We start from the raw sequence: 16,467 nt of genomic DNA, 5'->3' as shown, positions 1-16,467 counted from the left end.
TATCCATACACAGTCATAATACAGAATTATTTATATATATATAATGAAGGACGTATGTATGTATATGTGTATGTATGTATGTTCCGCGATCACTCAAAAACGCAACCATCGATTTCAACGAAACTTGGTATGCACATCCCTTAATACCTGGAAAGAAATCTTGTGGGGGTCCCAGCTCTCTAGGACGTACCGTTCCTGAGATATTCCAAAAAATGACCTGCATTAGCCAATACAAGCCTGCAAGTCTTTCTCTTTATCTCTTTATATCCCAACTGCCATACACACGGTCACATGTCCCTTATCAGCCAATAGAAGCTCACAGTTTTACTTCAGGTTTCCATAACAACACAGCCATTTTTCTTCACTGCTGTAGGTCAGCTGTAGGCCAGGGCTACACGACAACATGTGTCACACGACACATAGGGCACAACTACACTGCTACATGTGTCGTGTCGCAGTATGTCACATGTCGCAGTGCCTATCAGCCTATCATTATAAAAATTGTTGAGACAAAATGTTTAGCGACACATTTCTTCGTGGCCCTAGCATTAAAGGGGCAGGGCGCTGTGGAGGTCACTGTTAAAGGGGTGGACACTGTGAAGGTCACTGTTAAAGGGGTGGACACTGTGAAGGTCACTGTTAAAGGGGTGGACACTGTGAAGGTCACTGTTAAAGGTGACAGGGGCCACTATTAAAGGGGCAACTGCTGTGGAGGTCACTGTTAAGGCAGCAGGGTACTGTGGAGGTCACTGTTAAGGGGGTTCTACAGTTTGTTTTAACTGATGATCTATCCTCTGGATAGATCATCAGCATCTGACCGGCAGGGGTCAGACACCCGGGACCCCCGCCGATCAGCTGTTTGAGAAGGCAGCAGCGCTCCAGCAGCGCTGTGGCCTTCTCACTGTTTACCATTGGCCCAGTGACATCACGACTAGTATCAACTGGCCTGGGCGCAGCTAAGCTCTGTTCACTTGAATGGAGCTCAGCCCCGCCCAGGCCAGTTGATACAAGTCGTGACGTCACTAGGCCAGCGGTAAACCGCGAGAAGGCCGCGGAGCTGCTGGAGCGCCGCTGCCTTCTTAAACAGCTGATCAGTGGGGGCCCCGGGTGTCGGACGCCCGCTGGTCAGATGCTGATGATCTATCCAGAAGATAGATCATCAGTTAAAACAAACTGTAGAACCCCTTTAAGGGAGTGGGTTGCTGTGAAACTCACTGTTAAAGGGGCGGGCTGCTGTGGAGGTCCCATTTTAAAGTGTGGCGGGACACTGTGGGGGGGGGGGGGGTCAGTGTTATGGGCTGGGGGACTGTGGAGTTCACTGTTAAAGGAGCGGGGTACTGTAGAGGTCACTGTTATGGGGGCTACTGTTGATATCTTTTAACGACACACACAAACATTAAATGAAACAGATGAAATATACCCGTGCAAAGCCGGGTCCTTCTGCTGGTTGGGTTCTAAAGAGTATGTGTGTTTAGTTCCATGATAGCACATTTACATATTACAGGTGCCAGGACTGATTTACTGATCATGTAAATATATAGATTGGAATCAGCGGCAGTGCGGTCTAACTTCGTCTGCATTTTATAGATTTGCCGGTTTTACTTGAATAAACATATTAAAAAACATAACTGCTTAAAAAAACATAATGCGCCTTTTAATTCATGTAGAATTTCCTTTCTGCACCGTTTTTAGGGATTATGGGGGAGATTTATCATCTTCCTTGTGCCTGAAAAGTGCAACTTTAAAAAAAAATAATTCATATCTATCAGTTTACGCAACTTTCCCAAAATGGGGCAGGGCCAGTCATCCCCACAAATTTTACTTTATTTATGCCAGTTTTCTGGAACAAGCCAGAAATTACGGCATCGCTGAGTTGCCATTTCCATTTAAGAGTCCTGCGCCTCATCATAAATTAGGTGCCTTCCTTCGGCAGGGGATATCAAGACCAGCAGAGAAAGCGCTGGTCTTGATAAATTTCCCCCTCTGTTAGCTGTAAATGAATGGAAACTTACGGACAGAATAGTTCTTTCAACTAGACATAATACGTTATAGCTACACTGATAAATTGTAACAAACGAATAGGACCTGAAAGGAATTTGTGTAGCTGCTTATGTATCTAGCTCCTGGAGGATCTGATAACATGGTAGCAAAAACACACCTGTCCTCGGTCCCACCGCCGCCCTGTTCCCAGCTGCTGCCAGTTTCTGCAGGACCAGGAAGCAGCTGGGTCTTGTTACCGATGTGGCCAATCACAGGCCTCCGCGGCCCCATCCGTTATAACGTTACATCACAGTTGTGAAGTACCGTCCAAGTCAATGTGATCATTGAGGTCTGTGATTGACTGCAGCGATCACGTCACCCATCCGCTTCCTGGTCCGGCAGAGACTGGAAGCGGCCAGGAACGGAGCGCCGCTGAGACCTTGGCGTCTTCTTTTTTTTATGTTCAGTGGCACAGGTTCGTATCATAGGGGTTGTCAGCTCCAGTTGTAGGTTGAAAGAATGAAGTCATGGAAGTGTACATAATGGTGAGTTTAGCATTTTAGCACAGATAACAGACCTGTAATAATATATGTATAAAGCATGACCGTAAAGAAAAACAAAAAAACATATGCTTCATTGAAGTTGTGCCAGCATTTAAAGGGGTTGTGGCATGAAAAATATTCTACATTTTTCAAACCACCGCCTGGATCTGAATACACCCTCTGAGAAAGGACACGTCCCCTGAGCTGCCAGCCTGAAATAAATCTAACTGGAGCAATGAATGGGGAGATCTCTGGATCCATGTGAGGTACAGGGCTGGTTCTAGATTTGTTAGAAGGAGATTGTCATGTACTATATGATGTCTGATTTTCATTTCTCCATATTCGGGGTGCTTTCAGCCAAGCCAACCTACGTCACTGGACCTGAGGAGGGAAACAGCCTTAGGGTACTTTCACACTAGCGGCAGGGGACTCCGGCAGGCTGTTCCGGCAGGTGAACAGCCTGTCGGATCCTTCCTGCCGCTAGTTCACGCGTGCCCCCGGACTGCCGCTCCGTCCCTATTGACTATAATGGGGGCGGGGGCGGAGTTCCGGCGCCAGCACGGCACCGCACGCCGAGAGGCAGCCGGACTAAAAGTACTGCATGCAGTACTTTTAGTCCGGCTGCCTCTCGGCGTGCGCTGCCGTGCTGCCAACGGAACTCCGCCCCCATTATAGTCAGTCAATGGGGACGGAGCTGCAGTCCGGATCCGACAGGCTGTTCACCCGCCGGAACAGCCTGTCAGACTCCCCTGTCGCTAGTGTGAAACTAGCCTTAACTGCTCCACAATGTTGGGTTCTGGCTCCTGATAAACTTTCATGGCAGTCACGTGGCTGCTGTAGCCAATGACTGACTGGCCAAAGCTGTGATCCATGCATCACGTGATTCATTACTGCTGCAGCCAGTCAAATAGAAGATTACCGGTGGGTGCTAGAGCAGTGGCGGGGGAGAAGGGATGGGGGTGAGGGATTAACCCGAAGTAACCAAAACCCAGCTGCAAGGAGCAGGTAAATCTGTTTCCCTCCGCAGGTCCAGTGACATGGCTGGATCTTGGATCTAGCTGAAAGGCCCTTGAAGGTTTACAACCAATTAAAACATCATTTGAATAGGATTCATAATGAAAAACGGGGTACTTTTGTAATTTACTTTCTGTTATAAAAATGTTTCAGTTGCGAGATATTCACTTTACCTCATGATAATGGCTTCCCTGGTGTTTAATCTGTATAGTAATGTGCAATTCCGCTTACTGACGTGGTCGCACATGCTCAGTTTCAGCCTTCAACTGCCACTACTAGAAGCTGTGACCATTACAGAGTGGGAGATGCAACAAAAAGTACACATTTCCTGAGAAAGGACACACCCCCTGGGCTGTGATAGGGAGACAGCTGTAGCAAGAAGGACACACCCCCTGGGCTGTGATAGGGAGACAGCTGTAGCCAGAAGGACACACCCCCTGGGCTGTGATAGGGAGACAGCTGTAGCAGGAAGGACACACACCCTGGGCTGTGATAGGGAAACAGCTGTAGCAGGAAGGACACACCCCCTGGGCTGTGATAGGGAGACAGCTGTAGCAGGAAGGACACACCCCCTGAGTTGCCAGTCTGAAGAGAGTATACCAGAGCAAATGGAGCAACAAATAGAGGAGCTCTGGATCCATGTGAGGTACAGGGCTGGTTCTAGCTTTGTTAGAAAGAGGTTGTCATATGGTATATTATGTCTGTCATGTATTTACATACATCATGGCATAACCCCTTTAAATTCTGGCATAAATCCAGTCATCATACAGAAAGGATGTCGTGAGCACTTACCAGGGGTTCAGCCATCACAACTTCAATTTTTTTCTCTGCTTGAATAGCGAACTCTGCAAAGAGGCTTTTGATGACATATTCTCCAGGTTTGACATCTGGATCGATAGTAATGTTTGACATTGTGACACTTCTCTTTTCCAAAATGCAGTGGTTGATGGGAGCGACCCGCTTCTTGTTTACAGCGCTGGCCGGAGCAGAGGCTGTAGAGAGAGAAGAAGCGCACATTAACACCCCGGAGCAACGCACACTGAACGCACGTCCTGACAAAGAGGAAAAAATGACAAAATACCAGCAATGACAGCACAGCCTGGCTGATGAGCGGTGGCCGCATTCATCTGCCCTAAATTTAAGAGAAGCATTTCACTGCCCCACAGCCATGTACATCTCCATGTGCTGTGCAAATAGGAAGGGGGCCACATGTCTACGGTCCCCCCATAATGACACAGCAACAGCCAGGATGAGGGAACCCCCGCTCTGGAGATGGCTGCAGGTCTCAGAGGTGGGACTTGCATCAATCACACATGACCTGTGGACACGGTGGAACGGTCTGTGGAAATAACCTGTTAAAAATTCATCAGGAATCAAATGACTAAACAAAATTCATGAAGGAAAGAGATGCCCCTCTCAGACATATCCCTAGGATGTGCCATCAGTGTCAGATAGAGTCTCAGAGGTGGGACCCGCACCTATCTCCAGAACGGGCTCCTACAAGTGAGGCCACCCTTCATTCACCGCTATGGGACTTTTGCCCATTTTCAGAACTCCCATAGCAGTGAATGGAGAGCACGCCACACTCTTCACTTCAGGGGTCTGTTCTGGAGACAAAGAGGGTCCAAGAGGTGGGACCCACACCTGTCTGACACTGATGGCATATCCTAAAGATATGCCATTGATGTCTCAGATAGGTATAACCCCTTAACTACATTAAATTAAGAGGTGCCTCAACGCAAACATTTTTAATAGGGACCCTTATCTACCATGTGCCATATATAATACTGTGTTTATTAGGCAGGGCGGCCTTGGTTCAGATGTGACTACTACTATACTTACTTATAGGTCATCCATAAGCAACAAATAATTGTCCAGAAGTTACGTCCATCGACAAAACTGATTTTGCCACAGCTATGCTCATTTATCTTGGTAGGTCGAGCTAGCTCTACATAGGCAGGGGGCAATGAGTGTCTTCAGATTCCCTAATATTACTTATCTAGCGCTAGACTGATCCAGTCGGTTTACATCTTTCTCTTTTCTCCACACAACTGGGCTGGTTGCCCTTAAACAAATAACATTTTTAGCAGATCCCACTGAAATTGAGGGGTCTCATCTACCTAATGCCACGACGATGGAAGACTGTCAATGTAGAGTATTTATCATCCAAGATAGTAATATGCTGAAGGAGTCGTACAATCTAGTTATGAAGAATATTTTAATAGAACAAAGGACAACACATCTCTACAAGTCTTCACCCAACAACCAAAGTCCAAAAACCATCCAGCCGCCATTACTGCAACAAGCTACAACAGGATTAGACAAAATGGGCTGCCACAATGAGTAGAAAATCAGCCCTGACCGCCATGCTTTGCTCCCCCTGCACTCTTGGCTGAGAGCAATCGCACTCAGGTGGGCACTTTCTGTATAGTGTGCAAGCACGACCACTGCTGCTGGACTGTAGGGTGGTCATAACCATGGAAACAAGCAGTGTATAATGTGATGGAAAAAAAATAAATCAATCCAGCCAGCAAAGGAGGCAATATGGACAATTACAATACGTTGGTAAATGCCTGGTATTAACATTCTCTACATGATAAATGCAATTTTCTGAAGTGAGACAAGCTTGACAAGGGGAGCTTAATAAATGTGTGCCACTAACTAGAAATCTGAATATTAAAGGGTTTCCAGTTATTTCAAGTTATCCCTTCTTTACAGGATAGGTGCTAACTATTAGACCCTCACCAACCATGAGAACAGTGGTAGGTTGGCATGCCCACTTGCATGCTTGACCTGCCATGCTGCACGGGGTTATGGTTCTCATGCACAGTGGACAACATGAATTAACCAGAATACCCCTTTAAAGAAAGAAAGTTCCACACGATTGTGCCAAAACCAATCTTACAAGTAGTCCAGTAGTGAGTGGCACAACAGCTGCCCCAGTGTTCTTGGAAGGGATCACACATGGTGAGATGCCAGCATTCCTTCTTTTCACGGAGGCAAATCTAATAGTGGAATGTCCGCTCAGGAAAACATGTATATGCTGCCGTCCAGAGGACTTCATTCAGATCAAGTCTTCAGAATGTGATATTTAGGTGACGTTAGCAAAGTTCCCAAGAAGACAGGCCATGCGTGATCAGATGAAACCCAATAGATGAAATATAGAGTGAATGCCTGAACGAATTACACTAATCTGGCAATTGAACGAGCGCAGTCTCTTTTAGTCCCATGTATACTGTTGGAAGGTGAAGACAAGGATCTCCTGACTGCAGTGACCTTCCAGACTGACGGTGTCCATAATCCTGCAGTAAAACCTGCCAACATAAGGGTACGGCCACAGGATCAGGTTTCTTGATGCAGTTTTCCACGCCAAATTCACAAAAGAGCAGAAGCCGTATCTGTCTTTAATACTTACTCGCCCTTTTATGATCCCAAAATTGCATCAAGAAACCTGAACACATTGCTGCAACCTAATAATTTATACCAGAATTATCCTAACCAAGCTTAGCACTTAACAGGTGCACAAAAAATCTCCTATGGTGCCCGGAAACCCTCACTAGATGTTGGCCTCACAGCCCCATACGCATACATGCTCAGTTTTGCTTAGCTTCACACTAGAACTAAACTGCTTCGGCAGGCTGATCCGGTGGAGGAACAGCCTGCCAGAGTCCAACGCATCTGCCATAATGGAAACTGCCGGACCACCTCCAGGTCCCATGACTATAATGGGACCCAGCGGGGATAGGCCTGTTTCCAGCATTAGTGCTGAGATTCGGCCGGACAAATACCGCTGCAAGCAGAGGTTTCTGTCCTGCCGAACCCTAGCACCAATGCCGGAAACAGGCTGGATCCCCACCAGGTCCCATTATAGTTAAAGGGCTCCAGGGGGGAAAGACTATGCGAGATATGATAAACCCCAGCAGGCTGTTCCTCTACCAGACCAGCTTGCCGGAACAGTTTAGCGCTATTGTGAAGCTAACCTTAGAATATATGCGTTTTCAATAGGAAGAGAAAAGAAAACTGCTTCCAAATACCTCTGGTGAAGACCTATCTCCTGGGAGAACAGAAGGACTGGACTGTGAAATTCAACATGCCCAATCTTTCTTTCCCTCTAACATAGTCGGTCAGTGGAAAGTCAGGAGCTCCCCATGGAAATCAATACGTTGGGTTCAGCTGACAACAAATATGGATAGGGGTCTATATATCCATCAGAGACTGGGGATATCAAATTGCTCAAAATATCGAGATAAAGAAGGAAATCCAACCCTCTGAAGGCCAACACACAAAGACAGCCGGTACATCCGTGACCGATCAAAATGACTAGCCCAGGCTCCATTTCCACTTTATATATCACCTGCAAACATAGTCAATGGTAGGGGTCACTATAAAAGTTTTGTGATGTCAATTGGTTCGGTGAGGCGCTGGGTTCAGTGAGGCTGCTGCCAGGACACTGCGCAGGCCCAGACGAGTGGATCCAAGGCGCATGCGCGAGATTATGGAGCACCAAAAGAAAAAGTCAGCAAGGAGAAGAGTGAATAATTAACAGCGGGGCAGTGCTGGGCTCCGAGATAATGGGCGCGGCTGGGCTCCAACGCTCAGAGGGACAGTTGCATATGAATAAAAGCGGCCCTCCACCTTGCAAAACTACAATTCCCATCATTCCCTGACAGCCTACAGCTGTCATCCTAAAGAGGGGCATCGTGGGAGGGCCGCAGGTTGAGTATCCCTGTTTTAAACTAAATCTAGGAGACTGATGTGATGATGTGAAAAGCTTTGTAGCTAAAATCCGGATGACAGAATCCCTTTAAAGTCAAAAACAGCAGAAACATGCCCCACCTCCCCCAAAAATAACCCTTAGGCCATTTTCACACGGCCAGTGTTTTTCATCAGTATTTGTAAACCGAAACCAGAAGTGGGTCCAAAAAAACTGAAGCGGCACAGATATTTCCATTATACTTTTTTCTCTGTAGGTTCCCCTGTTGGTTTACAAATACTGACCATGTGAAAGTGGCCTAAGCATTTTGGGGCTTTGATTTTAGTTTATATAGCCTTCCTACTCATGAGGGCAAAATTAGTATGAGCTTTAAAAAAACAAACAAAAAAACATACCCTCTGTAGGGCACCCAGTGCCCCTCCTTTACTCTCTATGGACTGGCTGCTTGTACACGGCACAGACAAGTGTCCTTATCGAGGCCACTTCACATACTGCCAAGCCTGTGCCACCACAGCAGCAGAGACACTCACTCCGAGCAGTTTGTGGCTGGGAGCGGAGCCTTATAGCTTTAACATTCCTTCCCGTACATGCGTTTGCATCATCCTTTACTGAAGTCACTGACATTTCCCCAGAAGTAAAGCACTAGTAAGAATTTCCACTGTGTAGAAGAGCTAAATACCTAAGGCCACATCTACATCTCTGGTCCTGACGACATGAAGTCTGATGCTGGACCTTACAGTGATAGCCTCGTAGTAAGGCTACTTTCACACTAGCGTTTTTCTTTTTCGGCACTGAGTTCCGTCAAAAGGGCTCAATGCCGGAAAAGAACTGATCAGGTATATCCCTATGCATTCTGAATGGAGAGTAATCCCTTCAGGATGCATCCGGATGTCTTCAGTTCAGTCATTTTGACTGATCAGGCAAAAGATAAAACCGCAGCATGCTACGGTTTTATCTTTGGCCAAAAAAACTGAAGACTTGCCTTAATACCGGATCCAGCATTTTTTTTCCATAGGAATGCCGGATCCGTCCTTCCGGTCTGTGCATGCGCAGACCGAAAAAAAGGTGAAAATAAATAAATGCCGGATCCGTTTTGCAGGATGACACCGGAAAGATGGATCCGGCATTTCAATGCATTTTTCTGACTGATCAGGCATTTTTAAGACTCATCAGGATCCTGATCAGTCTTACAAATGCCATCAGTTGGCATACGTTTTGTCGGCGACGGAACTGCTTGCCGGATCACTCTGCCACAAGTGTGAAAGTAGCCTAAATGGAGGAGAGCAGCTCACATCAAAGAACAAATAGCGGGCCTCTGCAAGTCCAGGGGAACTTCTTGGAATAGCTGAGTCCTTCCAAAAACAATGTTTTGACAAGGAAAAACAGCCTTCAGTTTAGATCTTTATCATGGCACAATCTTCACTGAGGTTGTGTTTAAGGAACCATTACATTCATCTTAGGAGCAGAAGCGTGCATAATTAGATAGTCGCATTAAAAATGTCATTAAAATAGTTAAACACAACCAAAGTCGGCTGAAGTATAACAGGCAAAAGCTTGAAATAGTTAAGAAATCCCGTGGCTTTCTATAGTAAACACTCCACATAATGCTCCCCCACCTCTGCTCTGAGCGAGGGCTGCAGCGTCCATCCAGGAGAACGCCGCAGCCATCTGTGGAGCTCTTACCGTAGAAAACCTAGGGCACTTAAAGCTTTAGGGAATACTCAGAGGGTATCTGCAGTAGCAGCACATTTTAGTAGCGGCAATTTCCCTTTCTCAGCCATGCGGCTACTAAAACCATACACAAAGGTACGTTTAGGCCTCATGCACATGACCCTATTTTGGGTCTGTGTACGTTCTGCATTTTTTGCAGACCCGTTCATTTCTATGGGGCCTGCAGAAAATGCATACTGCACACCGATGTTATCAGTGTGCGGTCCTCATCCGCGCAGCCGTTCTGCAAATGATAGAACATGCCCTACACAAGAAAAGGCATTTTTATAATAGGGACCACGGAAAGTGCGGCAAGTATCTGCGGTGTGTGGACCATAGAACAAAAACGACCATGTGTGCGAGGCCTCACACAGCTTACCAGGTCTCTAGAAACACGGCATACAAATTACTACTACGAATGCTAGATTACACCATTTTGCAAGCAATTATTCAAAAATGACTCCAACATTTCATTTTTTGTTCGAGAGGAGAAAGAGTCTCCAAAAAAGAAAATTAGAAAAATCTGAAAATATTCACCATTCTGTATTTACAGCTCCTTTGTAGGTAAAATCGCCAAGAAGTAAAAGAAATTAATCTTGCAAAAAGTCTTAAACCTACTGGTCCCCATGGTTACAGACAACAAAGAAATCATGCGTAGTCTGATGCCACAGTCTTAGGGCTCACGCACATGACCGGATTTTTAGTCCCCATCCATTCCACATTTTTGTGGGATGGATGGGGACCCACTCACTTCAATGTCAGTTCCGTGGCATTTGCAAAAATTTAGAACATGTCCTATGCTTGTCTAAATTATGGATAAGGATAGGACTGTTCTATTATGGCAAAATGCGGAAGCACACGGCTGGTATCCGTGTTTTGCGGCTCCGCAATTTGCATCTGTCAGCAGATTTGTACCTATGACACTGGCTGACCTGTTACATGTGCACTTGGCTGAAGACATCTGTGTTGGTCCCATGTTCATATGTGCCCGCAGTGCTTCTAAAAATTATGGGGGTCATTTATTAAGACCGGCGTTTTAGACCCCAGTCTTAATAACCCCTATATCAGGCGGTGGATCTGCCGAAGTTATGAAGAGGCGCAGGCCTATAGATAAACTTTGACGCATTCAGTGCCAGTCTAAATGTCAAATAGCTTCCTTGCCGTCTTCCATTTAGACCATTTGCTACACCTAAACCAGGCCTAGAAAATGATGAATGAGAGCCTCCCGGACTGACCCCTTCCCCGCCACGCCCACTTTTTTTTTAGACCTGTTGTGAGTCGCAATCCGCCAGAAATACACCTAATATAGGCGTATTTCTGGATAATAAATTACCCCATGTTTTAATGTATGCAAATGAGCCTCTAGGAGCAACAGGGGCGTTACCGTTAGGCCTCTTTCACACGAGCGTGACGGATTAGGTCCGGATGCGTTCAGTGAAACTCGCACCATTTTGCAAGCAAGTTCAGTCAGTTTTGTCTTCGATTGCGTTCAGTTTTTTCCACGCGGGTGCAATGCGTTTTGATCCGTTTTTCACACGCATGATAAAAACGCAAGGTTTACAAACAACATCTCTTAGTAACCATCAGTAAAAAAACGCATCGCACCCGCACTTGCTTGCGGATGCAATGCGTTTTTCACTGAAGCCCTATTCACTTCTATGGGGCCAGGGCTGCGTGAAGAACGCAGAATATAGAACATGCTGCGTTTTTCACACAATGCAGAACTAACGCGTGAAAAACAACGCTCATGTACACAGACACATTGAAATGAATGGGTCAGGATTCAGTGCGGGTGCAATGCGTTCATGTCACGCATTGCACCCACGCGGAAAACTCGCTCGTGTGAAAGGGGCCTTACACCTAGAGGCTCTGCCCTCTGCTACTGCCATGCCCTCTGCACTTTGATTGACAGGGCCAGGCAGTGAAAACATTTCCAACTGGTCTGGTCATGTCAATCAAAGTGCAGAGGACGCAGCTATTGCAGAGAAACCTTCTAGGTGTAATGGCACCGCCCCCGTTGCTCTTAGAGGCTCATTTGCATTTATTAAAACTTCATTTTTCTCAGCAACGTGAACACATATGAACATGGGACCAACACAGAGGCCTTCAGCTGCCAAGTGCACATGTAACAGGTTAGGCTACTTTCACATTAGCGGTTTTTGTGGATCTGCAAAAACGCCTCCGTTACAATAATACAACCGCATGCATCTGTCATGAACGGATCCGGTTGTTTTAGGTCTTCTATAGCCATGACGGATCCGTCTTGAACACCATTGAAAGTCAAAGGGGGCGGATCAGTCTTCTATTGTGCCAGATTGTGACAGAAAAAACTGATCCGTCCCCATTGACTTACATTGTGTGCCAGGACGGATCCGTCTTGCTCTGCACCACATCGCAGACAGAAAAACGCTGCAAGCAGCGTTTTGGTGTCCGCCTCTAAAGCGGAACGGAGGCAATCTGATGCATTCTGAGCGGATCCTTATCCATTCAGAATGCATTAGGGCAAAACTGATCCGTTTTGGACCGCTTGGGAGAGCCCTGAACGGATCTCACAAACGGAAAGCCAAAACACCAGTGTGAAAGTAGCCTCAGCCAGTTAAGGGTATGTGCACACGTGTTCACATGTTCTGGGGGCAGCCTATCTCCCATGAGAATAAAGTATCAGGCTTGTTGAAATTCAACATACAATACACTTCTGTGCTAGGGCATGTTACTCATGGTTGGCACCGTCCTCTCCAGGAGACCCTGCACGCAGATGTCTACCTTATAGAAGTAACCATATTCTGAGAATCTGCAGCCAGTTCTTATAAACCTATCCATTGTTATTAAGGATTTAGTAATCCCCCACATAACGTGAGCTAGACAACAATGCGGTGCTGGAGAGGCTTCCTTCCACACCACGGGCTCTTGGTTGTACGTTTCCCACATAGCAGAGCCATGGACAGAGAACAAACAAACATGGCATTGTGTTACGGAATAATGTGCGGTGTGTTCATGGAGCAGTAGGCCATGTCTCGTAAGTGCGAGACCTCATTCACCAGCAAGGTCTTCTTTTTAACTCTTGAGACTTGCTCCAGGTCTCTGTTCCTATACTGAGGCACATCTACGGCCATGATAAATCAGGATCCCTGCTTATCGCAGCAGTCATTATAGGTAATGCAGGGTAAAAACAAAGTCGTTTTTGTTTCTTGTGTGCCATTTTTGGATACACCCTTGGACCAGTCTCTGCCCTCAAACTGGCGTAACATGGGCAGGACCATAGCCACTACAGCACACCTCTTTCTTCTTCAGGGCTTTTGCCGGGTGCTCGTCTGCTCTCCCCTTCCCACAAATGGGGTGAAGTATGTACAAATGTTCCAGCCCTCCAAAACATGCTTCATCCAAAGAACACACTTTATGCTTCCAGCCAGGCAGTGCGGCACCATGATGCAGTCAATACATAGAGCGACATTTTGGGCCACAGGACAGAGGAACCCATTTTCAATCTTCGGGTACATTCACATGAAAAAAGGCCATTAAAAACAGATACACTAGTGGTTTCTCAAGGCCATTATGCATCAGGGTGGGCATATATTTACTGGCCGTCTATCCATTTTTAATGGCCGTTTTGCATCCATTTTTAAAGACAGCCATTAAAAATTGATAAATTTCATAGGCTTTTTAAATTCCAACCTCTGCAGTGCCCTCAGTACACATAATACCCCCCATAGTAACCCCTGAACATCAAATGGCCCCATAGTATCCCCCAGTATATAAGCCCCTCCTAGTGCCCCCAGTATATATCAGGACTAGGGATGAGTGAATCAACTTCGGATAAAACATCCGAAGTTGATTCGCATAAAACTTCGGTAAACAGTTTTTTACAGTACAAATTCATTTATTAAGTTATTACGCAAAGTCTTGTGAGACTTCGCGAAGCAATAACTTCGGCTCATCGAAGCCAATACATTCTAATACTGTATGGAGTTCCTGCTCTGTACAGTATCAGAACAAAGTTTTATGCAAATCAACTTCGGATGTTTCATCCAAAGTCGATTCACTCAGCCCTAATCAGGACCTTCCTGGTGTACCCCATTATTTTTAAAGGGGTTTTCCAGGTGTTTTACACTGATGATCTATACTCTGGATCGGTCATTAGTATCTGATAGGTGGGGGTTCGACAACTGTGACCCACGCCGATCAGCGGCTTGAGAAGACATTATCGGCACAGTAGCACCAAAGTCTTCTCTCAGCAAACCAAGCACACTTCACACTCTCTTCAATGGGGCTGAGCTGCTCATCACATGGCCTAGGCTAAGCTGGAGAAGGCAGTGACATTAAAGAGGTATTCCGGTAGCTTTACACTTATCCTCTGAATAGGTCATCAGTATCTGAGCGGTGGGCGTCTGACACCCAGGACCCCCACTGATCTGCTGTTTGAGAAGGCTGCAGCACTCTCAGCAGCACCACGACCTTCTCCAGCTTTCCTTAGTCCGTGTGACGTCACATTCATCAGTCACATGACTAGGCGCAGTTCAGCCCCATAGAAGTGGGTGGGGCTGAGCTTCGATACCAAACACAGCCGCTATACAACGTACTATGCTGTGCTTGGTTTGCAGAGAGAGAGCCGTGGTGCTACTGCGAGCACTGGTGCCTTCTCAAACAGCAGATCGGCGGGGGGACCTGGGTGTCGGATCCCCACTGATCAGATAGTGATGACCTATCCAGATCAGTGTAAAACTCCCAGAAAATCCCTTTAATGACCCCTTAGTACCACCAAGGGTGCTTGGTACCCCACTGTTCTCTACTTCCTGACATCCCACTTATGGTGTCCTGACACAGAGGCATGTGACCACAGCAGCCAATCACCAGATGTAGCAGGCCACTGCTGCAGTGGTCACATGTCCCATGTCAGAATGTCGTTGATGGAACGGGAAGCAGTGGGGGAACCAAGCAGTGACGGTACAGGATTAGCATTGTCTTTTTATGTTTGAACAGCACACTTTAAAAGGGACATCTAGTATGGAACCTTAAAATATCTAGGTACATTCAGGGGATGATTACCTGCTATTTATTTAGTTTCAATAGGGCCTAGTTCTTATCTGTGACTACAGCTTGGCTATAGTGTGCACAAGGCGTCTGTGGTAGTCCGAGACACGCCTCCAGTCTGATCATTGGTTCAGGCTGCTGCGCTCTCCCTCCCTCTGCAGCCCTGCCTCTTCTGATTGGCCGATGAGCACAAGTCCAGCACAAGCTTACTACTTTCAGCAGACTACTAAATTATCAGGTAAGTGCTGCACATACTGCAGGGTCTGCAATACAAGGGGAATGGCCGCGTGCGCACCATACTACAGATGCTGTCCGATTGACTTGAATGGGTCCGCAATCCAGAAGATACGGCGCAGTGCAGAACGGAAGCACGGATTGGAAGCCCCACGGAAGCACTACGGAGTGCTTCCATGGGTTTTCTGTCTGTGCCTCCGCAACACAAAAAAGTAGTGCATACAAGTGAATGGGTCCATGTCCGCAGACGGCGGGCACATGGTCGGTGCCTGTGCACTGAGAGATCAAGCTTTATAACTAACAGAATTTGTAGATATCAGGTACCTGATGGGTCTTGTTTGCCTTTCACAGGCTCGACAGCAACATACGGTTTGCATACAAAAACCACCTGAAGCTTGTATAACACGTTAATCAGGAATTGTGCAAATACTCTCATCTCAGAGGTGCGCTAAATATTCCTGCATCCAGATATCTGCCATAAGTCTAGCGCCACTGTCTAAAGCCGGCCATGCATGTTCAATAGCTGCCAGTCAAATAATTGTTCGGATGACAGCCATCACTCCCATCTTCCCCAGACAAGTTTGATTCAGCCCGAGCAAGTATCTGCAGTCAATGGAGAGAGGGGAGAAAGTCGTTGTCAGACACCTCTGGATATGGCTTATCTCCTGGGAGAATAAAAGGATTGGACGGAACCAGTCAGTTCTCCCTATTCTTCTGACCAGATGATGTCGGGGGAGAGCCAGGAGCTCCCCATACACATTAGACCTGTTGGTGAACCCACCGCTCTTGGCAGGTTTAGCCGACAATACACTAATGAGTGTGGGGACCTTTAGGCTAGTTTCGCATCTGCTGCAAATTTCCCAATGACTAAAATGGGGTCTGTCGGGTTTCCGGCAAGGCTAGCGCAGAACACCGCTGAAGTAAGTGGTATTTCGTCCTTTTTTGTAGTGTCGCAACAGCAGGAGGCAGTTGGGTTATAGATGATTAAACATGGCTTACATGGACTTTTAGCACAGCAAATGGTCTCTCTTGACTTTCTCAGTCAGACCATCAGTGAGACCAGAGAGTGAAGAGGATGAATGACTCAAACACAACACCACACACGACACTAATCAATGTGATGCTCTTCTGTAGAGGTTTACAGCCATCATACTGTTATCCCAATTCTACACCTTCTATTATAATGAGGATTATCCTTCAGGCATCTTCCCCTCACAGCAGCAGTAAACTGACATAGATTACCTA

The 16,467-nt window shown here is 46.6% G+C and overlaps 1 protein-coding gene across 10 annotated transcripts in view; it reads right to left on the bottom strand.

Annotated features, from left to right (window-relative positions):
* Positions 1–16,467, bottom strand: part of FRYL (FRY like transcription coactivator) — a 330,165-nt gene that overhangs the window by 177,518 nt on the left and 136,180 nt on the right. For all 10 annotated transcript variants that reach the window (XM_040418890.1, XM_040418883.1, XM_040418887.1 and 7 more), the window contains one exon: positions 4,329–4,528. In XM_040418890.1, coding sequence (XP_040274824.1) covers positions 4,329–4,448 — 120 coding nt within the window. In that variant the 5' untranslated portion in view covers positions 4,449–4,528. The remainder of the gene's footprint in view (positions 1–4,328; positions 4,529–16,467) is intronic.

This window comes from Bufo bufo, chromosome 2 (assembly GCF_905171765.1).
Source record: "Bufo bufo chromosome 2, aBufBuf1.1, whole genome shotgun sequence".
Taxonomy (NCBI): Eukaryota; Metazoa; Chordata; class Amphibia; order Anura; family Bufonidae; genus Bufo; species Bufo bufo.
Note: the sequence above shows the minus strand (reverse complement) of the source record. Positions and strands in the feature narration are given on the sequence as shown.